General features: G+C 41.0%; 1 protein-coding gene across 9 annotated transcripts in view; it reads left to right on the top strand.

The window, feature by feature from the left end:
* The window catches only part of FOXP1 (forkhead box P1), a 743,550-nt gene that overhangs the window by 637,956 nt on the left and 77,730 nt on the right, over positions 1-27,864 (top strand). For all 9 annotated transcript variants that reach the window (XR_009555435.1, XM_060239546.1, XM_060239545.1 and 6 more), the window contains one exon: positions 10,476-10,580. Coding sequence is in view for 8 of the 9 variants with exons in the window: in XM_060239546.1 (XP_060095529.1) it covers positions 10,476-10,580 (105 nt within the window). In the remaining variant the exon portion in view is untranslated. The remainder of the gene's footprint in view (positions 1-10,475; positions 10,581-27,864) is intronic.

The following is a 27,864-nucleotide window of genomic DNA, read 5'->3' as shown; positions in this document are numbered from 1 at the left end:
TGTAGGCGCACTGCTGATCTGTCACCTGCATTCATTTCCGAGGGTCTTAAGACCTAGTGAAGCAAATAGCAGCCTATATTAGAGCTGAGTGCTTTGCGAATGGCCTCCAGTACCTTACATTGCAGTGGTCATCCACAAAGAGAGCAAAGATTTTTTGTGTGTGCGAATGCTGTTTCAAACTCTTCAAGTTAATGTTGTCCTCCTAAATAGTGTATGCTATGCCAATAATAGCAATGGGCTCAGTCTCTTAAGAAGAACAAAGCTGACAATCACTGGGCTTAAATTACCATCATTCCAATGGCAGGGTCTCCGCATGAATATGATATCCTGATGGGATGTGAAATCCTCTAATTAAACATGATTTTAGAACCAGAAAGAGGAAAGAAAATGAGATGATGAGGATAATGGGCAAGAAAGGGAATGCATTTCAACAAAGACTGAATGATAGGCATACAAAAGCATTGTGCCATCCTTTTCCTTGGTAGATTGCTTGAGCTTGCTGTTTTGAAACTGTTTCAAATAACCTTTGGATTGAGGCTCTATAAGTAAACTCACAATATAAGGCACAGCCTTGAAAATTAGATGAATGTTCTTATTGGCCCATTAAAACATGCAAATAGTGGGTTATCTGGAGGACCATTTTTTTTCTGTATTGTCCAGATCGCCATTTAAAGTCATAATTTCAAGTCTTACTGTCCTACTTATGGAAGAGGACAGTCGTGACCAAAAAAGGTGATTCCTTAATGGTAGTGCCAAGTCTTTAAAACTTACCTGGTACCCGCTTTATTAGCATTTAGGCACCATGCTGAGACATCTTTATACACCTAGGCTTTAAACTAAATTTTTATCCATCTCTGTTGTGTGTAATGGTATCACTCTCATGTATATTCCTCCTGAAGCTTTTAATGGATGCTTTATTCCCTTCTTTAATGCCTGTGATAGCTTTGTATTGCTGGTTTTATCAATCAGCTGCTTTTTTCCGCTTGTATTGAACTACCAGGAGCCCCAAGGAACTTGTTTCTCCTCTTCAATGTCCTCTCTGCTTGTTCACATTGCCTGGCAGGAGCTGTGACAGGTAGGGAAGGAGGAAGTGCCACCTCCTTCCAGCCACCATTGTGTTCTCACTTTATGACCTGTCTAGTGCAGGTGCTGGAATAATGAAAGAAAAAGCCACAGTTCCTCCTGGCCATCTCCACTTGTTTACCTTCTCTCTCTGTCAAGGTGAAAGCTGTTCTGCTGCTGCTTCATCCCACTGCCATCACCACTGCCACATTGCCCATCAGCTTTCTTTCTGCCAGATAGCAGTGATGACACCATCATAATCTATCTTCTTTTCGTCCTTCCTTCTTTGGCCCCATTTACCCATTAGATCTTCTCTGTCCTTCCATCTTCATCTATCATTTGACTCCTTTGTTCCCACCTACTGCATCAGCCCAAGATTTGTTTGCTGTACATTATCTGTACTACTATAGACTATGCTTCTCCAGTTGTGAACATTTTGTAATACCTCCCATTTTGTTTTTTTAGATTTTTCTGCAGCACTGGGAATTTCTGTAAATTTGTAGAAAGATTTCCCTTCACATCTAGCGACATGTTCATAATTAAATATAATATTGGTTGGTTTGCTGGAGATAGTTGATTGAATAGATGTTAACAAGTGGGGAACCCTCAAAGACTTGTGAGAGGCATCACATTTACCTCTTCCCCACTATTTTCTCTTTTCTTCCCTGAAAGCTCCAACAGCCTTTCCCCTTTTCCTTCTTCTTTTTTCTCCTCTCCTTACTTCCTCTCTCCTAACCACCCACCAACCAACCTGCATTTGTCTGACCGCTCCATCGTCAACATTCCCTTCCTTCCTCCCCCACCAGCCTCCTTCTGAGAAACTCTGGGTGGGGCCAGGTGCAAGGCCAGGTTGTGTTACATAGTGGAGAATCTGCAAAGACGTGTGGGGGACAACTCCCCCCTCTACCCCATCCTCTCACAGTTTTCACTTTTTCTCCACATGGCAGCACCCACATCCACACCTTCCTTGCTTTCTTCTTTCCTTCTCACCCACTTTCCTTCCCACTCCGTTTTATCCTCACAACAACCCTATAAAGGAAGTTAGGCTGAGAGTGTATTACTGACTAAAAGTCAATCAGTGAGTTTCTATGGCGAAGTTAGTGTTTGAACATGGGTCTCCCAGATCCTAATCTTAAACTCTCTCTACTATACCCCACTAGCTGTCATAGGGTAGCTGTTGATGAGTAGTAAAGAAGCAGCCAGGCCTGGTGGAGTCATGCAAGTCACATAGTAACAAATCACCCGGTGGCTGCTGCTGCTCCTGGCCTCAATGAATCCTCCCTCAAAGGCCAAAAGAATCCTGGAAGGTGCCATACCTCTTCCCCCTTCCTCCTACTTACAGAAACCAATACTTAAAGGCTGTCAATATTGTTATAGTTGCCTAGCAACAGCCACTGAGGACATGTTTCTTAAAGCTGCAGTTTCAGCTTTTATTGTTTTGGAGGGGTTTAACTCCTCAGCAGTATGTTTTGCTTATTTGTTTTTGTTTGTTTTAGATTTCAGATTTTTATGCAAACCTGATACTTCTCTCATGCCTGTAGAAAGATCTGTCTTTTCTATTCATGGCTCCAGTCTCTGGAGTTAAATATCCACAGATTTGGCCATGTTGAGGATTAGGTATATTTGTGTACTGTTTATATTTATAGTTTTTATTCTTGTTTAGGTAACTGGTTGTAGCAGATACTAGAAAGGCAAGGTACAAATAAATAAAAATAAGCACCACTTTTTTATTTTGTAAAGCGTGAGGAAGTTTTAATTCATTTGTATCAACTATGGTTTATGATAGTTCACAGTTATAGTTGAAAAGTGTGAATTCACATGTTGGGGAAGTGGGATCACTCCTGTTGGCCTCTCTCTTGGTGGTCTTGTGTATCTTTAGTATATCTTGTGAACAAAAGAACTCATTGAACTTACCTAAGCTTTCTGTGTGCAATCAGGAACCTTTGCAAATGTGGCATCTCAGCTGCATGTTCCACACTTATATAAATCTGCTTGTAAACTCAAGCATTCCAATGAATGCCTGCAAGGGCTGAGGATAGTGGGTGTTACAGCATTTCCCCTGATATTCATCCCCATGAACTGTCCACACACTGTATCTTGTGAATAGTCCTAAACTTATTAAAATTGGACCACACTACTAAATCACATTCAGTGCTGGGCCGCTGTATTGTGGATGATAGGATTGTGTTAATATAACCGTTAATATAAAGTGAAGTTGGTAGTAAAATTGTACAGCTCTTTCTAAAGGCACGCCTTTATTATTTAGAGCACAGTTCTTATTAATACAAAATCTATTAAGACCAAGGTTCAGGGTTGCTTTTGAGTTCAATTCCAGCTGTTGTTGAAGGAAAAGGGGGCACATTTTTATTCTTTATAAATGAGCACTTACTCTACAAGCCATTGACATGCTCTAAAGATGGTGCCAAACAATGCCATGCATTTCAGAGTCACTTCAGAACAGAAGTGCACTTATATGTAGGTTTTGTCCAGAAAATGCATAGGATGTGCTCTTAGGCGGGCTGAAATGTGGTGTTTAGTACAGTACACTCATGTATTTGGTGACTCCAAGGTTCAGCTACTGTAAATCATTCTCTATGGGGCTGCCCTTGGGGCAACTATTCAGAAGCTTCACCCAGGCACAGAATGTGATGACAATACTTAATGACCAAGGACAACTATTGGTATTGTGTTACACCAGTACTTCAGCATTGGTCCTGAGTGCCTGTAACCTTGCAGGCATCATTCAGGTCTGTGAATCCCTTATCAGACCACAAGTACTTTCAGGCTTCTGGATGTGTAACTTCATAAGAACATCCAAGCTGAGCTGTTCTCAGTCGGTGTCTTCCTTAGCAAGAAACTGTGGGATACTTCATGAATTGTCCATATATGTATCTCAGCCAGTCTTCTGCTGCTACTTCTGCTTGCTTTTTTTCTAGGGAAAGAAACCTAAAAGGTTAATATGCAATGAAAGGGTCGAACATTAAAAACAAAGTGTAAAAAAATCATAAATCAACATACATGTATTTATTGTTGAAAGCTAAAACCATTTAAGGGACCATCATAAGCCTCTATCCTATGTAAAATCATAAAACCTCAATGGGAACCCACTCAACTTGACCTGACGTGTTTCAACCTAAATTGGTCTTCTTCAGAGGTCAGAGGTCTGTATTGGCTCATAATACAGAACATAATACATAATACAGAACAATAGAACAATGCTGGACCACAAGGAAATTTCTCTAATATAAAAGAGAAAAATTATAAATTTGCAAAAATATTTTTTCATGCTATTTAAGGATAATATTTAGAATTAATTACTTACAGTGAAGTGCCAAAGGCTTAGAGATGAGGCCTCTTGTTCTATAGCCTTATGTCTTAATCAAGAGCATACCTATAGCATTCAGTGGTTTTTGTCTGCCTAAGAACAAAATACTAACCAAAATATAAAAGTTAAACCACACTAAAAATAATACCGAATAAAACCATAAATTTCAAATTTAATCAGTTGTCTCACTACGTGGTCCAGAATTGATCAAGTAAAGTCAGAGCCTATGTGCCAAGAGTTGTGTGTAGCGCACTGAAGCTGGTGCTCAGCTTAAAAATGCTAGGAACCAGATGATGCAATCCTGGCCCAATCAAAGCACATGATGTAATTAGAACAAAGGTCATGAGGGAAGATAAATTGGAAATTACAAGTACATTACAGATCAAATGGAAAACTTTAAAAAGTTACAAAAATAATTTCAAAATTTTCTCTCCATTATACACAAAACCAATCAATTTCCTCATTCAAACCATGCAGTGTTAAAAGTCCCTAGAGTGTGAATCCAAAATGTCTCTCTGGCCTTCAGACGTTGCGCAGGCTGTAATTTTGGAGCGTGTATTTGTTCCAAGACAAAGGACTGCAGGTGCTTATCTGACCTCTGAAGAAGACCAATTTAGGTCGAAATGGGTCAGGTCAAGTTGAGTGGGTTCCCATTGAGGTTTTATGATTTTACATAGGATAGAGGCTTTTAATGTTCAGCCCTTTAAATGCAGATTAACCTTTTTTAGGTTTCTTACTCCAGTTTTTGGGTTAAGTTTCTTTCCCTTCTTTGTTTTTCTTTTTTTCTAGGGGAACATGATGGAATGGAAATCCAGAACTTCTTTGTGGAAACAAAATTCCTCCCAAAAGTTTAAAAGTTCATGGAGACACCTGTGTGTTTCTCCTTCATTTCCTTCTTGAGACTTCCAGCACCTCTTTTTGCAGAAAAAACACGATGAGGAGCAAAAATAAGCAGTTGTACTAACTTCTAATGTGATGGTGTATATTTTCCCACCAAGCAAATGAAATGATTCTCATATGGTGCCTCTGTATGGAGGACTACCTCACAGCTGTTGATGGAGACAGGAGTCTTCCATGATTCCTCCCAAGCTCTTGATTGGGCCACATAGCAGAGTTCTGAAACACTTTCATTCCTTCTAATTAGCATGTAAGTTAGGGGGCTATATGATAATCTGGCACAAATAGCATGTATGTTCTTTGGCAATGTGTTTCTCCAAGAATTTAGATTGTATCTGCATATAGTTCTCAAATTAGAGTTTCTTTTGGGGTGGGGGGCTAGAGCATCTTCCAAGTGGCCGTTTTGTATAGACATCTCTTTCTCCAAGTACCTATCTAATAGATGAGTAGGTGCAGGTTATCATAAGGTTTTTATAATAGCAAGCATCTTTTTTGAAGAAATAAGAGCCAGATCATTTAGTTGGATCCAGGGATCTGCTGGTGAAAGTTGCTGATAGTTTCAGGTTTTATATCCCCCCCCCCCAAAAAAAAAAATCCTCTCAGCAGTTCTTTCAGAACTCAGTCCTTTCTTCCCCAGTGGAGGACTCACATGAACTAATACCCTTGCATTGTGGGTATAAAAGACGTAATATGAACTTGGTCATGGACAAAAAAAGTATCTTGAGAAAAATAAGGCACAATTTTGGAATAGATGGCTGGCATTCTCCAGGGCTAATTTTTTTTCAGTTGTACAGATTACTCCAAAAGATAAGGAATATCCTATCAATATGTTCCAATCCTTTCGTGGATGTTATACATGTGGAGTGGGATTTTTATTGTATTTTTCCTTACGATGCATACTTAGTCAATTTGAAAATCCTACAGAACTGTAAACGAATTCAAATTTGTAAGATTTCACAAACACCACAAAATTCTGTGCCAGAAGGCTGGATCTGTGATCCATAATATGTCACAACTATGCACGTTTCTATATTTTCCCCTTTTTGGGACTGTTGGGATGGTTTTGTAGAATTGGCTAACGCCATTAGTCTTTATTAAGGATTTTTTTTTTATTAAAAAAAATCAGATTAAGCACTCTGTTGTGTGCAGTGTTGCAATATATATACAGAATGCAATGCAAGGTTAATTTATCCATGTGGTGGTGTACTTTTGTGTTTGTGTATGGTGTATTGTTGAATATGATGGGAAGATTTGCCAGACATACTCTGAAAAAAAAAGCACTGACTTGGCTATGAATGTCTTTATTGATCGTAATGGGCTGTTAACATTGGTGCCTGGTTTTCCACTCTCCTCTTCTAAACTGCTAAAGTCAGTTGATAACAAGACAAACAATACAATGTCTTAAATGGCTCAGTTTAAAAACGGCTGGGTGTGATATCAAAATAACTATAAATTCTCCTTAGCAAAGCTAGCCCTATAATGGGCCTTGTGGCTTTTTAGCATAAAACTGAATTGTCTACTGACGGAATTTCTTTATTCTTTTTTACTATATCTTTTAAAGCTTAGCTCGGCCTCTTGTTTCTTTAACTGAGCTGCCACTAACAAATAAGGCTGCAGTCCAAAAATGCTTGCTGAAAGACACTCTGTGAGCCTCTGGAGGACAGCTTGCAAACAAGAGTTTTCACAGGTTGATTCACATTTTAATGTTTTCACTGCTTTTATGGTAAGAAGGCAAAGAATGCTAAGTAGGTTTGCATTTAGGACACAGTTGTTTGAAGTTTCTTAATCAACATGCTTTTAGTTAGTTTCAGAGCACAACTAGACAAGACACTGTCTCCTGGTTTACCCCAGGGACACACCTCCATTTTGTAGCCATGGGAAAAACCATTTAAAAGTGCCAGTTAGGTTAGTTCTTTAGTTGGGACCACTGGGGTAGAGGAGCTCCTGCCTTCCCCCATGGCCATTTTTCCAGCTTCCAATGGCACCATGGTGATGTCTGTTGGCTAATCCATGTGCCATGGTAGTCCTGACCAGAATTGGGCCCCTATGGTGCTCTGTGAATGGCTTTCCCCAGCCACACTACAAAATGAAGATATATCCTTGGGGCAAGCCTGTTTGTTTTACCCACTGTTATGCTTCTACAAGCAAACATGGGGGCAAACTATTGCAGCTTCCCACTTCAGAGCTGTCATGCTTCAGAGAGGCTGAGCTTTGTTGTCCTTCCCAATTAACTACATTTCAGATAGCTAGACTGAATAGGTGTGTTAAGTTTCTTGAGATTGTACATGAATGGTTCAAAATGTTAAAAAGCTGTACACGTTCTGTTCAAGGTTTCAGGCTTAGCAGGGGATCAAAGAAAAGTGAATGCATGCAGTCCTCTCTCCCTTCTCTTGGTATTTCCTATACGATTATTGTTTTAGGTTAGCTTTACTTGAGGCTGCAGCAAGTTAGAGCTTGTCATTATCTTAAATCTCCCAGGGCAGGGATTCCTCATGAACAAATTGAGTTCCTAGGTGAAAGTTTAGTCTATTATGGCTTGCGCTTCTCTAAATGGAAGAGGATGTCTCGTCTTCAAGTTCAGAGTTTTTCTTTCTCTTTCTGCCCACCCCTTTTCGGATGGCCTTCCTTGTCCTGTCACTTTAGACTTTCCAGCTTTATGGCTCTAGGTGTGACTTAGTGGCAGGGAGTGAGGTACTAATCCATTAGCATAACTAAGAGCAGACCAACATGGCTGCCCACTTGGATCTAGCTTGATTGCTGTTTACTTGATTACTCTTCTTTCTAACCCCCTTCTCTTCTGCCAGCTAGCATTCTGCAACAGTGTCTAGCAGTGGAGAGCAGTCACAGTAATTGAAACATTGGGATGACTCCCAATGTTGCCAATCCCCAGTTGGGGGCAGGGGATTCTCTGGTTTTGAGACATTCTCACCTCCTCGTTTCAGGGTTATCAGAAAGCGGGGAGGGGGATGTCTGCTGGGCGCTCCATTATACCCAATGGAGACCCATTATAGAGTATAATGGAGAATTGATTTGTGGATATCTGGGGCTCGGGGAGGGGCTGTTTTTTGAGGCAGATGCACCAGATTTTCAGCATAGCATCCAGTACCTCTCCTCAAAACATCCCCCAAGTTTAAAAAAGATTGGACCAGGCAATCCAATTCTGTGAGCCCCCCAGAAGTTGCCCCCATCCATTATTTCCAAATGGAGAGAAGGCATTTAAAAGGCGCCCTTTAAATGTGATGGCCAGAACTCCCTTTGGAGTTCAATCATTCTTGTCACACCCTTGCTCTCGGCTCCATTCCCAAAGTCTCCTGGCTCCACCCCCAAAGTCCCCAGATACTTTTTGAGTTGGACCTGGCAACCCTAGTCCCTGAGTGGAGGACGTTTCTCTACACCTGTGGTAAAAGGGAAAATGATGCACTCCTTGGATAGAGGGCAAGATAAAGACTTTTACTCCCTAATCCTCCGTGTTTTAGAGTATGTAGAGGATCTCACACATTTTGCACACTTAAGATGAATATTTATTGCTCTTTGTGTCCAAATATGAGGATGGATCACATCAATGGTGATTAATTACCTCAAAAATAGGTTTACACTGATGTTACACAACCACTGAAAACAACTACAAAGCCTCCAAACTTCATGTTTGGGGCTGCTAATTTTTAGAATCTAAATATGGATTAAAACAGCCAAGATGCTAGCTACTTCATAAGCAGTATTTTCAGACACTGGCTTTTCTTCCCTGAAATGATTGGGGTTTTTATAAATGAGCTAACTGTAGTGTAAGAATTTGTTTTGTCACTGGAACATAGATGAGAAAACTGATACCTTCAGAGCTCTGTATTTTTGGTATAAAACACTTGTCCAAACTGTGTCCTTTCCTAAATGGAGACATCTGAAAATTAACACATGTACAAATAGCACCTGCTATTTCTAATATGTATTGCAGGCAGCCCAGGAAAAATATCAAATTCTCTATTTTACTATACTTTGAAAACAGCACAATATTTTTCATAGTGGTTTGTGTAGCACTTCCACAGGAATATCAAGCATGACAGAGGAGGAAGAGAGCAGGATTTCTAGCCCCTACTTATAATTAATACCTCTAGAGTCAAATACAAGTGTATTCTTCTATCCATTTTTTTTAAAAAAAAAATTGAAGTTTTTAACATGCCAGGTGTAAAAACAGCATTTTAAAATGAGATTGTGGGCTAAAAGTAGTATTTCCGATATAATTTTGACATTTTGTGATCATATAAGTCATTTAAGATTATAGAAATGGTCAGGGAAAAAAACTATTCTTTTTGCTTAAGAAGTTTTCATGCAGAATTCAAGTAAAGATATTTCAGAGCATGGTTCATCATCTGGTGCAACAGATACATTTCCCTGAGCACCACATGGCCTGGATCAAAGCATCGCATGACTGGGATCAGTGCATCCAAATCATTACGTATTGATTGGAATCCTGCTGGAGGCTTAACCCTTTAGTGTTCAGAGAGAGTGCCCCCCCCCCCCTTCTTCCCAGTTCTGATTGATAGAGAAGCACAATAACCTTGCAACTAAACATTAAAAAGGTTAATTATGCCTTCTGTCCTGCTGAAACTACCAAATTCTTTCATTGTTAGGTTTCTGGTTATAATGAATTTTACATTTTGAAAATGTGGGTAGTACACATTTGCTGGGAATGTATGATTAAGGTTTGAATAAAGGCATTGGAACAGGAACAAACTGCAGGGTTGAGTCTGTAGTGTTAAAGATACAGTTGTGTGTGTACGTGTGTGTGTCCCTTAAATATCATAATTTGGAGTGCCTGTAATCATAATTATTTAACATGCCAACCTGCTGAAATACAGTGGTGCTTTTTCACATCCAGATATATCTATTGCAGTGTTCCTGCATTTCTTAGATGGAGAGCATCAGACTCACCCTGTCAAATATTACCTTACCAACATTCACATCCTATATTTTATTTCAGTTCTTTACAAAACTTGTAATTAATTAATGAGACACAAAGCTGGCCTGATATAGTTTCTGCAAGCTGTGCTAGATGGGTTTGTTACCAAGCTCTGTCCTTTACTTTATTTATGTGTTACATCTGTACACTTTTGCTTTCAGCACAGCGACAAGATACATTTATTCAAAGCATCATGTAATAATGGTTTCCCCTCCTTTTTATTTTCCATTCCTTCAGTTTATCCCACGAAGAGCACTCTCATAGCCATCCACTTTATGGGCATGGAGTATGCAAATGGCCGGGCTGCGAAGCGGTATGCGAAGATTTCCAGTCATTTCTAAAGTAAGAGCATTTTTTAAAATATTTCATGTATTTCATTAAGCATAACCCTGCTTTGGAATGACCTGAAGTATCTTCTATTGTCCAGGACTTCCTTTCAAAGGTATCCTTCGCAAACAACATTTAAATATAAAACCCACTGTAGTCAGTAGAGCAATACAGAAGAGCATTTAAACAGGCCTTCTGAATTTAATTCAGTGTCATACATATGACATCAATAGCTATTCAATTCTGTTTTGCTTCATTTATATATTTGCTTCCTTATCCTTTATGAATCACAGCCAATAATATGTGGACTTTTATGATGGTGCTCTACCTACAGTTCCTACAGTTTCATTGCATGTGTGTTATTAGTTGAGTTTATTTGATTTCTATTCCATTCCATTTCCTGCAAGCAGGACTGAGGGTGACGTACAACATACAACAAACATAGTATAATAATAATAAAATACATTATTTTAATAATAATAATAAAATACATTAAAATTGGATGGTGTCATGTGTGTATCCCACAGTGGCTTAGGTGACTAGCATACAATCCATATTCCATTCATGGGAGATCTTAAACAGGAGAGAGTAGTTTGTTTGTTTTTTGGGGGGGGGAACCTGGGAGACCAATAATCTCTCTAACTGTTGCTATCCTCAACCATATGCCTGGCAGAATATGTCAGTCTTGCAGGCCCTACAGAACTGAACCAAGTCCTACAAGGCCCATATCTCACTAGGAAGAGAGTTCCACTAGGCTGGGATCAGGGCTGAAAAGGCCCTAGCCCTGATTAAGGATAACTGGATCATTTCTGGACCAGGAACTACCAGCAAGATGGTACCAGTTAAGTGTAATACTCTCTGAGGGGCATATAGGAAGAGGTGGTCCCACAGATACGATGGTCCCAGACCATATAGGGCTTTAAAGGTAAGTACTAAAACTCTGAATTTGAATCAATGTTCAATCTGGAGCCAGTGCAGCTGGTAGAGCACAAATTGTATGTGTGCTTTCAAGAGGGGGTCCTCGTAAGGACCTGTGCAGCTGCATTTTGGCCAGTTGAAGTTTCTGGAGCAAGTTCATGGGCAGCCCTTTGTAGAGCGGGTTACAGTAGTCCTGTCTAGAAGTGACCATTGCATGGATGACTGTAGCTAGGTCAGCATGGGATAGGTAGGGGACCAGCTGCTGGGCTTGGCAGAAATGAAAAAAAATGCCACCTGACTATTTGTGACTTGAGTCTCTAAAGTAAGAGAGGCATCAAGAGTCACACCCAAACTACTGATGGAGGAAGCTGGCACCAGCTGTACCCCATCCAGAGTGGGAAGTTGAAATCCCCTCCCCGCCCCTCTCCCAGCCACAGGACCTCCACCTTTGATGAGTTCAGCTTCAGGTGACTATGTTTTAGCCATCTTCCATGGCCCTTGAAAAGCTGACTATATCTTATGAGGTGGTGTCTGGCTGGCTATGAACAGATAAAGCTGGGTGTCATCATCATATTGATGACACCCTAGCTTGAACCTCCTAACTAGCTGGATGAGAAGGCACATATAGATGTTAAAAAGCATATTATGAGACCTCAGGTCTAACATAGAAGGTTAAGCAAATTAGAAAACAATCCCAAACTGGTCTATTCAGAATCCTACTCAAGTCTTCAATGGATCTTACTCCTGGGAAAGTATCCTAGGATGCCACTGCTGCAGTGCCATCCTAAGCAATAATTATATCTTTCTAAGCCCATAGACTTTGATGGGTTAGGAGCAGGGCTTTTTTTGTAGAAAAAGCCCAGCAGGGTCTCATTTGCATATTAGGCCACACCACTTAACATCACCATTGTTTCACAACAGGGCATTTTGTAGAAAAGCCCAGCAGGAACTCATTTGCATATTAGACTACACACCCCAACGCCAACCCAGCTGAAACTGTGTTCCAGTGCATTCCTGCTCAAAAAAAGCCCTAGTTAGGAGAATATAGCCAGCCTTGTTACAGTGCAATCCTAAAAAAGCTTTCCTGACAGTGAGGTTGAATAAACAGTCCTAAGTAGGAGTCTGAGCAGACATGTTCAGATTTTCTCACTTAATTGTACTTTTAACTTTATCTCAGTTATTCAGCCTACCTTTATTTATAGACTGTCAAAAATTTGTGTGCAATTAATTTGTGTCAGGAAATTAACTAATGAGCAAAGTCAATATTACTAAATAAATAAACTCTAATTTTTTTAGACTGTCAATGAAAAAGTATGCATTAATGTTGCCTTACTATCAAGGAAAACATTATGCATTAATGTTGCCTTTTTTGGTTCTGTAGATGCAGGAATTTGAATATATAAAAGCAAAGGCTATAGTGGTTCATTCAGTAATATTTTCAGTAGTTTTATGGTGATATTGTATATTGATCTAATTTGTATTGTATTTAAATAATAGTCCATTTTTAATTTGTCTTTGATTTTTTAAGCTTAAATCTTGCAGCATTGCTTTCTAGAAAACTTTATAAATAATTACCTGTTCTCATTTTTCATATACTTGTAATTAAACCTTAGTGTGAAAGCGGAATAGCACTGTACTTCATGCCTTCGTTGCCCCTAAAGTTGAATTGCGGTCTGCCTTGTACAGTATTGTGCAACAGTTGTAAGAGGGAGTTAAGAAAGCTTTGTACTTTGACTCCACTCAAAGAAATATTGGTGAAATGCAGGTGTATTTTGATTTTCTCAGTATCTAGCAGTAATAGTTAATAGATTACTTTTCCATTCTCTTTTCACATCACTTGTTTTAGCAACTTATCTGGATTAAACAGTCTACAGACCTCCAATCTCATTCTTTATCTTTTAGGTAGATTCGAGTCCACTAGCACCTTAGAAAGCAACAAGAGTTTCCAGGGTATAAACTTTCACAAGTCAGATCTGTCTTCATCAGGAGCTTTGACTCTCAAAAGTGTATACCCTAAAATTTATGTTTTCTAGGGTTCTACTGGGCTTGACTCCAGCTGTTCTATTACCGAACAACACGGCTGCCCTCTGAAACTTATCTTTTAGTTTTGTGTTCCTTTAGAATATGAGGATGATCTATATTGACATCCAGATCACTGGGCATAGAATTGGTTTATATTAAATTTCTTAGATACTAATGGAGGCATTTTATAACACCTGTACCCAGATGTACCATCGCTCAGGCTTAGAGTAAATTTACCTTGATGTTCCGCTACTTAAGCGCTCATGTTTGTTTGCAGTACACAATGGTATAAATACCATGCTTACATCCACAAGAATTGATAACATTCTGTTGTACAGAAAATATGACTTATTGAATCAATAGATGTTAGTTCAATTAAAGGTACCTTCTTTCCTGTTAAATTTTGCTTAAGTTGGTTCATACAGTCACAGTTGCAGAAATCCCATTTGTATATTCTAGTATAATAAACAACATACAAGAATCCTTGGAAGCAGCCATTTGTGGATGGATGGATGGATGGATGGATGGATGGATGGATGGATGGATGGATGGATGGATAGATGAGAGAGAGAGAGAATGCCCATGTTGCAAGTTAAATGAATGTCAAATGGGGATGGTACATTTATGCACCTTTCAGATTGTCGGACCATTATATATACACATACGTATAATGCACTGGAAAGTACAGGAATAATTTCTGGCTGTACTTCATTTATTTGTTTAAAATATTTTCCCCTACCACTTTCATATTTGGTCCCCAGCTCACAATTTATTTATCATTAATAACTGTGGTCTAGAACTTTTAAACAAACAAACAAATCCTCCAGTACTGCACAGCAAGAGACCCCACAGGACAACCTGTTTCAGTTGACCAGTTTCCATTAAAAGTCTGTCTTTATGTGGTACCAAGACTGCAACAGAGTAGATGTGTGACTGACAGATAGGAAGAAGGACAGAGAATACTTCTCTCCAGTAGGCATCCACTTTACTTCCAAATCTGGGGGAGCCAGGACAGGTCCTTCACTGCATATTAACAGTTGGACAAGTTATTATATGAACTGGAAGTCCCTGAGAGATGTACATCCCAAACTACTCAGGGTTCTATAGGTCAGAAACATAGTTGGAGATTAATTGGTTTCCAGTGAAATCTTTGAGCACTTAGCAAAATATGGTCAGCTCTGTAAGTCCCACGTACTAGCCAGCTGCTATATTTTTCTAGCATTGCCAATCCCCAGGTGGGGGCAGGGGATTTTCTGATTTGGAGGCCCTCCCCCGTTTCAGGGTCATCAGAAAGCAGGGTGGGGTGTCTGCTGGGCACGGTATGATTCCCATAGGGTATAATGGAGAATTTATATGTGGGTATCTGGGGCTCTGGGAGGGGCTGTTTTTTGAGGCAGAGGCACCAAATTTGCAGCATAGCATCCAATGCCTCTCCTCAAAATACTCTCCAAGTTTCAAAAAGATTGGATCAGGGGGTCCAATTCTATGAGCCTCAAAAGAAGGTACCAATATCCTTCATTATTTCTAGTGGAGGGAAGACATTGAAAAGGCATGCAGTCCTTTTAAATGTTATGGCCAGAACTCTCTTTGGGGTTCAATTATGCTTGTCACACCCTTGCTCCCAGCTCTACCCCCAATGTCTCCTGGCTCCACCCCCAAAGTCCCCAGATATTTCTTGAATTGGACCTGGCAGCCCTATATTTTTCTGAGACTTTCTTTTTTTCAAACTATCATTTTAGGCCCATATCAAAGTAATCTAACCTGTCTGGGGGGGAGACTGATGCCATCAGAGATTTACCACCTTCTCTGCTCCTCTCCAATCCCTGAAAGTTTAAAAGGAAGCTGTCTCCTTAAAGGAAGTGCCTGGGGAGAGAATGTTGCCATCAAGGGCAGAACTTTTGCTACCTGCTCTGTTCTTTCCTTCCCTGTGGGTTAGTCTGTTGATGGCAGATAGATTTATTATATCTGCTAATTTGTTATTGCTTTCCTGTATTGAAAGCTAATTTGAGTCTTCATTGAGTAGAGAAAAGCAGTTGGGAAGTAACTAAATAAATTAAAAACTGGATTTTATGAGGCATAGATAACTGGCATGATTGTGTTTTCTATAGGAACACTCAATATGCCAGCCAAAGTTGGTGTGAAGTGCATGATTCTATATAGAACAGGATAAATCCCAATTTCTTAGTCAAATATAGTACTAACTAATGGTCTATCAGTCTCGTCTGGACTGGACTTCAGTTTGTTATTCCAGACTGAGCTTCATCTTGTCAGCTCCTTCTCAGCTCATTACTGAATCCAGGTACCTTTGGAAAATTTCCATAGTATCTCCTGGATTAAGTGAAAAGGGCAAGAAGACTTGTCATTTATATGCTCAATTTTACTGGGGGGACATAAGACCCATAGCACTGGAGGCATGAATGTGATGGGTTGGACAATGGTCTACAGTGCTATCTGGAAGATCCTGTCAGGAGTGGAAACATGGCGTGTGTAGTTCCTTAACATGGTCCATCCAGTTCCTAACCAAGACAACTAATCAAGTGGGATAGGGAGGTAGCATGGCCTAGTTATAGAGCATCTCTTTGGCTTTCAGAAAGTTCCAGGTTCAGTCCCCAGCATCTCCATTCAAAGGATCTGGCAGTAGATGATCTGAAAGACCTCTCACTCACACTGGAGAACTGCAGCAAATCTGAGCAGACAGTATTGACTTTGATTGGTCTGACTCAGTAGAAGGCTGCTTCTTATGTTCATGTGAGAACCCTGATTGATGATCCAGAGTGCTACTGTGAGTTCCAGGCAAATCAACAGAATCGAATTTCCACTGTCTCTTACTCAGAGAAGATCATCTGCCAGGGCAATCTGAGTACCAAAACAAGGCAGATTGAAAAGAGTCTCCATCAGTAGTCATCAAGATTGCCAGACTCGGGACCGCATAGGACCTAGCACCTTGGTTGAAGACCACTGATCCTAGATAGTCCATTTAATCTGTAATTAACTGGAGTTGGGTTGCTATCTCCATTTCGAGTAAATTGCCACAAAAGGTCTAAAAACTACCTCTTTAAGATGTCTAGGAATGCTTTTATTTTTTTCATCAGATATTGGCTGTATCTTGGATACAACTGTTCAGAGTTCTATCTTGAATGTAATTAGCTGAAATAGTCAGGGATATAATATGGAAAGCCCCTCTCCAAATACCTTGTGACCATCTTCAGATCTTAACAACTGCAAACAGTTCAGATCAAAAGACATACCTTTGCCTAGAATGTCTGGTTTTTTTCTGCAAGTAGACTTTGCATCCAAGTCGGAATAAAGCAGTTTTAACTATAAAATCCTTTGTAAATAGGGAATAGCAGGCTGACGACGGTTCAGAGGCTTTGTTCTGAGAACACTGGAGTGCAATGTTCCCTCTAAGCCGTGAAGTCTTGTGAGCAAAAATTCTACTTTGTGAGCTACTTGCATTAAAGTTGTGAGCTACTGCATAGATTAGTTTGCTCTAGGGCCATTTTTCCTGAGCTGAGACAAACATGTGTGAGCTGGAGGCTAAAAAATTGTTAGCTAGCTCACACTAACTCAGCTTAGAGGGAACACTGGTTGGGAGCAGTTCCACTGGGTGTCATTGCACAGATGCAGCAGTTGCAGACACTTGACTTTCCTTTTCTGCTATCATCACGGAGCAGGCTCTAAAATGTGGTCTGTGCTATGTTTATATTTTTACTAGTAAAGGCTCTTCACCATCCCCTCCACCTTACTCATAAACCAGGGAGGTTTTCTATGTAAATTATTTCTGTAGATATCTAGGTGATGCCATTTTTGTACTTCCATATTTCACAGATCTGATAGTGAATCTGATCTGTGCCATATAATATAACCATCCTGAATGTGAGTCTCATGTGTATAGTATGGTGTATTCAGAACTTCCGTGCAGAATTTCAAGGGATACGTGTGCAGATTTGCTCTAACCATTAAAGGGACTAGAAAAAATAGTGCAGATTGGAGCACTTTAAACACACATGAGATTCAGGGCCAACAACAAATGTGCAAATTGTAGTGAAGAGGTTTATCTGTGTCACAGAAACCATTGCTGTTTTCTGCAAAAATAATATTGTTTCAATTGTCACCTCATTTTCTAAGTAAGGATAGGAAATGGGAGCAAGATGATTTAGTATTTAAACTAAAAGTCACTGCAAAAAAGCCGATCACAGTATTTAAAAGTTCAGATGGGAGGAACTGGAAGGCTTTATTTTCTTTTAATTCTTCGGTTCATTTGTGTGAAGGTGCTATTATCTCTGTGGAATCAGACCTTGGGTACTGCCACATGGAGGCTGCAGCCCTAAGAACACATCCCAGGAGTAAGCCCCACTGAACAAAGGGGGACTTACTTCTAAGTAGGCCTGTTTAGGATTGTTCCGAGAGCAGTGCTATCTCAGGCAAACCTTGGTGTGCTGTCCATATAACACCATCACAAATGGATGGTTGTCTGTGATGTTCTCACCTATCACATGATAACTATGTTTACTTGTTAAAAAAACCATAAGGACGTAAGAGATGCCATGTTGGATCAGACCAATGGCCCATGTAGTCCAACACTCTGTGTCACACAGTGGCCAAAAAAAACAGGCACCATAAGCGGGGGCCAGGACACTAGAAGCCCTCCCATTGTGCCCCCTCAAGAACCAAGAATACAGAGCATCACTGCCTCAGACAGAGAGTTCCAACAATACAGTTGCTAATAGCTACTGATGGACCTCTGCTCCATATGTTTATCCAATCCCCTCTTGAAGCTGGCTGTGCTTGCATTAGCCGCTACCTCTTGTGGCAGTGAATCCCATGTGTTAATCACCCTTTGAGTGAAGAAGTTCTTCCTTTTATCTGTTCAAACTCGACTGCTCAGCAATTTCATTGAGCGCCCATGCGTTCTTGTATTGTGAGAAAGGGAGAAAAGTACTTCTTTCTCTGCCTTCTCTATCCCATGCATAATGTTGTAAACCTCTGTCATGTCTCCCCTCAGTCGACATTTCTCCAAGTTAAAAAGCCCCAAGAGCTTTAACTTTTCTTCATAGAGAAAGTGTTCCAACCTTTTAATCATTCTAGTTACCCTTTTTTCACTTTTTCCAATGCTAACCGTAGAGCTGTATTTTTCAAATTCCACACTTTCTCACTCCTCCCCGCTCCCAATTTCTGGATAGTGGCACTGATTATATAGAGTTGTCATTTTTGTATAAGTAAGTCTTGTAACCCATTCCAGTTAGATCCCTATTTGAAAAGAGCTTTGGGACTTGGATTGTCTTTAAGAGACGGACAAATTTGTTTCTTTGAAACCTTCCAGGAAAGAAAGTAATTGGTAAATTAAAACCAGGGCTTTTAACACTATAATCATTTTGGCTATGTTTGTTCCCAAGAGAAAGAACCCTTGATTTTAAAAGAAAAATATAAATTCTGTACAAACAAGGACTGTAGTTGTCTTTCACTCACGGCCAACAGGAGAGGATGCTTATCAGTATCAGCAGATATCTAGTCTATTGTACACATTCATTTCCCTGTTTCTTTTCCAAATAAGTTGCAGTCCTACACAAGGATTTTCTGGAGGGTTTTTTCCCCCCTTTTGTGTGTGTGTGTCTGTCAGCTACTGGTTGTCATGCAATTGCAGCATCAGTTAGAGCTAACTGCTTACCAGCAGGTAATTCTGCTAAATCTAATGAAACCAACGCACCCTGCATTGCCTGGAATACTCAGGTAACAGAAAAACAAAAACAAGTCCACTTTTACCGCTGTGATAGAATGGCCTCATTCCAGGCTGTAAAATACAAGCGAGTCAGCAGCCATCGCATGTTCCATCTCACTTAAATTCATATTTTATACCATCTAATGCAGGTGCATCCTGCAGAAAAGCCACCATTTGGCTTCCTTCCTTTGTGGGTAGCTGTTCTTGGGATAACTGAGTTGAAAAACATTTTGGGTTCAAACAGATGATGGACCATCTATCTGATTCATCTTTAGTCTTTCCTTCTCCTTATTCTACTCATAGTGTTCAGGGACATTGAGGCTAATGTCCTTTCACGGAAGTTTCATTTCATTTTATTTAGTTTATATCCCGCCCTTCCCACCAAAGCAGCTTAGGGCGGCTCGCAACACAAAAGTTCTAACATAGGATTAAGTTTTAAAATACATCAATTTACAACATTTAAACAATAAACCAGTAAAAACAGTAAAACAAAGCCATTTGCCAGAGTACCATACTACAGCCTTCTATATGAAATTTTTAAGTACCGATCAGTTGTATGCCAACCGGAAGAGGACTGTCTTACAGGCCCTGCGGAACTGCCCAAGGTCCCGCAGGGCCCTCACCTCTTCTGGTAGCTGGTTCCACCAGCAAAGGGCTGTGATTGAAAAGGCCCTGTCTCTGGTCGACTTAAGTCGGGCCGCCTCTGGCCCAGGGATTGCAAGCAGGTTTTGAGAACTCGATCTCAGCACTCTCTGGGGAACATGTGGGCCCTGTTGACTAAAATAGGGTATACTTTTGAGGAGCAGTTTTTTTAGGATTGCTTTATAAGGTATATTTTGCAACAGATTGGATCCTTGTGATCCACTACCCTCAGAAGCTTTAGCCCAAGTTGATCTCTGCCCACAAAACTGAGGTGGACAGTTTTGGGACTAGTGCAGACTGTATGTTTGTAACTTATTTATACTCAAGAGAGTGAACAATGAAACCTACATGGCTCAGCCGGTTGTCAGAACAGGAGGGTTAGGCAACATTGCAATGCTTCCTTTCTGTCTATGTGTGCCCAGGCATTTTAAGCCTCAGTGCATCTCTAGAAATGGTCAATGAACACAGGATGTGGTGAATAGAAAGTGATACAGAGAACGTAACTTATGGACCGCTGACAGAATTTCCCAAAGTGTATTAGTTCCTGATAGACAATTGAAGCTTAGAAGAAGGGATGAATTACAAGAGTTGTTAAGTAGATGGTTTTGTATTTTGCCCCTATTGCTATCTTTCAAGGCATAGTTGGTGGGCTATTGTGTAGCTGTGCACATATTCTTCATTATGAGGTTCAGAAAGTCCTCTCTTCCCCTTTCCTACCTGTGAGGATCTCAAGAAGGCACACCAGGCTCCCCCCATCTGCCCTGTGACATGGGCCAGGCTGAGTGACCAGCCCCAGGTGACCTAGATGACTGTGTCAGGAGTCAGGAAGAGGGGGGTCTGAAGTTTGAACCTGGCACTCCCAGATAGCCCCACCCCCTGTTCTCATCCCTCCTGCATCTCCCACAGTAGCAGCAGGATTGAGGGGAAGGCATGATGGAGAAGCTGTTTCGGAAACTTCCAGGAGATGCTTTTTGTCTCCCCACAGTCCCTTTTTCCTCATGGGCTAAGAGGTGGGAGGAGAGAAGGAACATCATTGTCCCCATCTGCCACAACACTCACTCTGCCTCTTTGTTCATCAGTTGTTTTGACATGCAGTGATGCATTGTCATTCCTCCACTCACTCCTGAGGCTAGGAGGCCCTCAGAGAGGCATGCACAAGATAGCCCAGTTGTTTCCCAATCCATGCACCAACCCTTCTCCTTTCTTCCCCACTGGGCCCTTTGATGGCAAACCATCTCTCTGAAACCTGCTCTCACCAACCCCCCTCATGGTTGCCATTTGAAAAAACTGTGATGCTGGTTGGTGTGGTGGTGGCAACCCCCATGTAGTGGCTTTGCCAGTCCTCAAGTGAGCTGTGATCAGACGAGGCAGGAGGGGGGAAAACATGGCTCTTCTTTCACCACCTTTCCTTCCATTCCCCCACAGTATTTTACCTCAGCCTCTTAACCCCAACCTCTAGCCATTTCCTTTCATTTTTGACAGCTTCAACAACACACACAACTGACCACACGCACCTGCTTGCCCACTTGCCCCTCACCCCCCCCAAGCAGCCTCCTGCCTTCTCTCCCTTCCTTACACCAGTTGCTTGGGTAAAAGGCCTGGAAAGGTCGGTGTCATGGGTGATGACAGTCAGACCATATGTTTGACACCGGTAGTCTAGAGCCTTTTCAGTCTAGCTTTTCTCCTAATCACTGATGTAGTCCAGAAACATCAAATGATTCAATATGCAACAGCCGGATTTTTTAGTAGGGTTCACTGCAATGAATATGTTAAACTGAGCTGGTACCAGCTGCATTGACTACCAGTGTGTTTGTGGGACTGATTCAAAATTGTGGTCCTGGCCTTTAAAGCCATAAATAGCTTAGGTCTAAGGTGCCTGAAAGATCACATCTGCCTGTCCTTTTCTCTAGAAATCCACATCACATGTAGTGTGGACCTGGATGAAGGCCTTCTCAGCGTCCTCTTTTAAACTGTGAAAGTTCCTCTTCCTAGAACTTCATCTTGGCCTCCACTGCAGTCCTGTCTGTTCCAGAAGGCCTTTTAGATGTTATCCCCTTGTTTCATGTTATCCCCTAGCTTTTAGTTTGTTTTTAATTCATATGCTATAAAGAATTTTACCTGAGTGTGTGTGTGTGTATGTGTATATATATATATATATATGTGTGTGTGTGTGTGTGTGTGTGTGTGATATATTCTTTTATTTACATTATATTTATATCCTGCCCATTCTGTACAGACTCAAGGCGGCTAACAGCATAAAATAGACAGTAAACAAAAACAATATTAAAACAATAAAACAATCAGATAAATGGCAATGGTGCTATTTCTGGCGGATCATGTAATATTTTCTTTCTCACACACACAGTTCCTACGCAGTTAGTAATAAAAGCACGATGGATCCAGATGTGGTGGCAGCCCACTCCCATTAGATGTTATATGCCTTCCAAAACAGTTCAGTCTTGCAGGCCCTGCAGAACTGCGATAAATCCCGCAGGGCCCTGATGGTTTCTGGGAGGGTGTTCCAAAGTATTGAGGCCGCAACCAAGAAGGGTTTTGCTCTGGTGGAGTTGAGCCTAGCCTCCTTTAGCCCAGGGACAGCCAAAGGATTTTGAGAGCTTGATCACAGTTCTCTCTGGGGAACAAAGCGGTCCCGCAGATAGGTAAGTCCTAGGCCATATAGGGCTTTGAAGGTTAATACCAGGATCTTGAAATGGATTTGGTACGCAACAGGCAGCCAGTGCAGCACTATCAGCACAGGCTGAATGTGCTCCTGAAGGTTAAGTCCCATTAGTAGCCTGGCTGCAGCATTCTGCACCAATTTCAGCTTCTGAATCTGAGTCAAGGGCAGCCCCATGTAGAGAGCGTTACAGTAATCAATTCTTGAGGTGACCAAGGCGTGGATTACCATTGCTAAGTTGCTGCGCTCAAGGTAGGGAACCAACTGCCGTGTTCGCTGAAGGTGAAAAAAAGCAGCTCTGCCAGTGGCTGGTACTTGGGCCCCCATAGCTAAGGAGGACTCCAGAAGCACTCCCAAGCTCTTAACCCTCAACGCTGTCATCAATGGCGCCCCATTGAAGGCTGGTAGAGGGATCACCTTTCATGGGCTGCTGCGACATAGATAGAGAACCTCCATCTTCGTTGGATTCAGCTTTACCCAGCTCAGCCTGAGCCATGATACCACGGCTTGCAGCGCCAGGTCCAAATTCTCCAGTGCTCAGCCAGACCAGCCTCCCATCAATAGATAGAGCTCGGTATCATCCGCATACTGATGACAACCCAGCCCGTACCTCCTGACCATCTGGGCAAGAGGGTGCATATAGATATTAAACAACATTGGGAAAAGAACTGCCCCCTGGGGTACCCCACAAATAAGTGGGTGTGTCTGGGACAGCATTTCCCCAATTACCACCTTTTGACCCCGACCTTGGAGGAAAGAGGAGAGCCACTGTAAGGCAGACCCCTGTTTCCCCACGTCGGCAAGACGACTAGACAGCAGCTGGTGGTCGACTGTATCGAATGCAGCCAGCAGGTCTAATAAGAGCAGTACTGCCAAGAGCCACCTTGATCCAGATGTCTCAGGAGGTCATCCATGAGGGCAACCAGCACTTCCTCCGTCCCATGGCCTGGGCGGAAGCCAGACTGGAACGGGTCCAGTATGGAAGCGTCCTCCAGGAAACCCTGTAACTGTGTTGCCACCGCCCTCTCTATAATCTTACCCAAAAAGGGCAGGTTTGACACTGGCCAATAGTTGGCCAAATTGGTCAGGTCTAAAGATGATTTCTTCAAGAGAGGGCAGATCACGGCCTCTTTAAGAGGTGTGGGGAAGACCCCCTCTACGAGGGATCTGTTGACAATGGATCGAAGTGGATCACATAATGCCGTCGGGCAAGCTTTTATCAGCCAAGATGGGCACGGATCCAAAAAACAAGTTGTAGGGCGCACAGAAATGAGAATCCTGTCAACTTCCTCCAGGCTGAGTGGGTCAAAGTGATCCAGAAATGAAATATTTGATACATGTATTAATTTTTGTAAGCCATCTCCAGGCATGTTTTATTAATAGAATACCAGAATATTAGTCGTTTATCCAGTTATTTAGGAAATTTGTATGCTATCTCCCCATAGGCCACTTACAACTAAGACAAATCTATTGAAATAGAACTCTTAAAAAGCCATTCAACAACCCATTGAAGTAACTCACTAACATACAAAGTTATCTGAATAAGCATGATCTGATGGTTTGTATGTCCACAAATGCCCTTTTTGTACATAATTGCCTCCCCAGGAAATGAGGAATGAGTACTTGTGCATACATATACGTCTGTAGGGCACGTTAAGTGTAGCTGTGTGTTGAAGATTTATTCTTGGTGAAGGAATATCTGCTTAATGATCTCAGCAGAACAAAGAAAAGCTTTTTGTAAAAAAAAGCCCAGGGGAATCATTTGCATATTAGGCCACACACCCCTATGCCAAGCCAGCTGGAACTGCGTTAGGGTTGCCAAGTCCAATTCAAGGAATATCTGGGGACTTTGGGGGTGGAGCCAGGAGACTTTGGGGGTGGACCAGGAGACATTGGGGCGGAGCCAGAAGCAAGGGTGTGACAAGCATAACTTAACTCCAAGGGAGTTCTGGCCATCACATTTAAAGGGACAGCACACCTTTTTAAATGCCTTCCTTCCATAGGAAATAATGAAGGATAGGGGCACCTTCTTTTGGGGGCTCATAGAATTGTACCCCCTGGTCCAATCGTTTTGAAACTTGGGGGGTATTTTGGGGAGAGGCATTAGATGCTATACTGAAAATTTGGTGCCTCTATCTCAAAAAACAGCCCCCCCCCAGAGCCCCTGATACCTCCAAATCAATTTCCCATTATACCCTATGAGAATCGATTTCCACATAGGGAATAATGAAGTGCTCAGCAGATATTTCCTTCTCCCCCCTCCCCCCCTTTTCTGGCAAATCTGAAGCGAGGGATTGGCATCTCTACTCACAAGTTGCTACCAACTTCTTCAAAGTAACACAGACACACCTTCCCAAGAGGAAGCCTTTCCAATCGGAGACTGAAGCCTCCAGAGGTGGAAAGTCACATGGTGGCTTTGGGGACGGGGATTCCCCCTCCGGCCAGCTGACTGGGGGTGGGAAAGAGCCTGGGAAAGCGGAAGAACACCTGCTGGGACCTGGGGATTGGCAAGCCTAAACTACGTTCCTGTGCATTCCTGCTCAAAAGAAGCCCTAATTGTACCTAAATGGGAATTGGCAGGTAATCAGAAATAGTGCTGTGAATCCTCAGAGAGTCCCAGCATTAGCTAACTTATCCCCAGTGTTTCATAGAAGCCATAATGCCTTTAATTTGAATATATTTTAAATCAAGGTTTTTGGTAAATGGAGACTGCTTGGTAATCCACTTCATAATAAAACTAAGGAGGGCTTGTGTAAAAGAAACTTGCTCGGCACACTGCAATGTTTTCACAAGTGTTTTTATCATGGTAACATCTTGTTTACTTTAGTTGCTTGCCTAAAACTACTTGGAACATGTTAAGAAAACATTCAGGAAAGCTTCTAAAAGAGGCTTTTGTTTAGCTGCAACTGTGAGGCTGCTCGGCTCACAAAGGTGTTAACTTTCAACCCCTTAAGCATTTCCACATGAAATTCCAGCAACTATGCTTGTGGTTTTGGGGGAGGAAAAAAGTACACATTAAAGAGACCAGGTATATGCTAATACATGCTGAAGGAAGGCCGGAAATCATAAATTGTTTTAAATACATTAATTGCTATCATTTGCGTGTTGGTTTGAGAACTGAAGTTGCCTTTAGAGTTAACAAAGCAGAGTCTCATAGTAAAATGGGCTGTAAATTACGAAAGAAGGGTCGGGGTTGGAAAACCCATTGAAGAGAGATATGGTTTTAAAAGTCAAATGCAGGGCCCTTCTCAATTTGCTTCACTAAACATCAATAAAATAAAGGAATTTTATGCCATCCATTTCTAATAGGGTCACACACAGACACATTCAGTGAAATCATTACAAATATACGTTGACTCTAAACAGATGTAGGGGGGAATGACTTTCATTTCATTTTTCTTGTTGTCACATGTAAGTTGGACCTCTGGCTTGAACACCACAGGTTTTTACAGAATCCTTATTAACCTTTCTGACATTGTATGGAAGTTCAAGACCTTTCCAATAGTTACTTTAAAAGGTCAGAGTGGCCTAAATACCACACTGCCCTCTAGTGATATATAAAATATTAGAAACAAAGTTTTGGTGAAGTGACGATATTATCACAGACTTCCTTGGATAGCATCTTTTAAAATAAGTGGGTAATGTACAAGGGCCTCTTCTAACTCATGGTTTCTGATCAGTTTTTCAAATAACTAAGAAATGTGTACTCAGGGAGTGTATTTGTTGCATGCACTTGGAACTAAACATATTGTCTTTCAAAATTACACATAACAGTTTGAGGTGTTTAGTTTATGTTTCCCACTTTTAATTTCCGGTATCTAATCGGAGAGCATTACTTAAGACACAAGGATCATCTTTGTTTCATACCTTTTATTGACACCATCTCCCACATTATTGCTGTATCTAAATGGTAAAATTTATTAATAGCAATAGTGTCACAAAAGTCTGAGACAGCGATTTTCCTTTCAATAAAAGTAGTTAAAAACCTTTTAGAAAATCCATAATTTTGATTGCTGGTACTTCATAAATGTATAACTGGTACTTTTTAGCAGTCTCTTTAGGGAAAAATGAGTTTTATCACCTGCAGTACCTGGGTTAATGAAATTGTATGCTGGAATTTAGCCAGAATGAAAGATGAGATCATTCAGTGGTACTAGTATTAGCAACAGGTCTCCTGAAAAGCTTTGACTTTTTAAGCCAAATATCTTTTTGTGATTGTTATGGTGGTTTTGTGTGTGTCCTTTTTTGAAACTTCTTTTTAAAGAAAACTAAAAAAAATTATAATGAAGTTAGTTTAGGAAACTTTTTTAAACTTGAAAGAAATACAACACAAGACATCACTGCCTAGAAAATTCATTCACTTGCTTTGAATTTCAACCTCAACTTCCTGTTCAGCCCTTTATAAAAATATATATCTCAGTACAAATTTTAAATGTTATGCCCTCTCCATCCCCATCCTCTTGTGATCCTGTGTCAAATTATTTGTGAAGATATTAGCTGTCCAGGAAATCCCCTACTAAATAGTTACAAATCCAAAAGGGTCTTGTTCTGTCTGTCTATTTATCTGCAATCCAGGGTATAGTAGGCGATTATGATGATTTGTTAATTTTTTTTAACAAGCTGAATTTATGTGTACTCCATGCCTTCAAAAAGGGAGAACCAGCTGTCAAAATGGACTATTTCTGTCCAAAGAGAGTCACTTGACTTGTTCCTTTTTAACCTTGGCTTTCTTCACTTATATAAAGAATTCTATATATGCATCTCCATATGGTGATAAAGGAGAGCTGTGTTGCGCCCTGACACACAAGCTTAGATTCAGGCTTCTTAACTGAAGTCCCTTCAGAGATGTGTGAGCAGTGCAAGAATCCTGAAAGGCTGTCAGGCGAGGGTGCTGGTTTGAAATGTGCCTGGAATCTCTAACCATGCTCTTCTCCTTGAAGAACTGCAATATTTTCCTTCCTTACACACTAGTAGTGATTTTCTCTGTTGTTGACATTTTTCTTTTCCAAAGGGTTAGGTTGAATATACAGAAAAACCTAGGTGAAATAAGCTTAAATGAGGCAAAAAAAATAAGTCTGAAACCTCCTGCAGGGAGCTGGATTTTTTTTAAAGACAATATTTGTCCTTCTGTGAGTCCCATTTATATCCTGTGCAAGGCGATGCTGTTGAGAGATACTGCTACTTCTGTACTCAAGAGTAGGTGATGCTGCCAGATTTTTGATGTCTCAACTTAACAATAGATGTGTGTCAAAACAGAACTGGTTAAGCTGCCCATTTAAGTAATAATAATAACTGCAGTGCCACGAAACAGTGTGTTTTCA

The sequence above is a fragment of the Heteronotia binoei genome, chromosome 5 (genome assembly GCF_032191835.1).
Source record: "Heteronotia binoei isolate CCM8104 ecotype False Entrance Well chromosome 5, APGP_CSIRO_Hbin_v1, whole genome shotgun sequence".
NCBI classification, from domain to species: Eukaryota; Metazoa; Chordata; class Lepidosauria; order Squamata; family Gekkonidae; genus Heteronotia; species Heteronotia binoei.
Note: the sequence above shows the minus strand (reverse complement) of the source record. Positions and strands in the feature narration are given on the sequence as shown.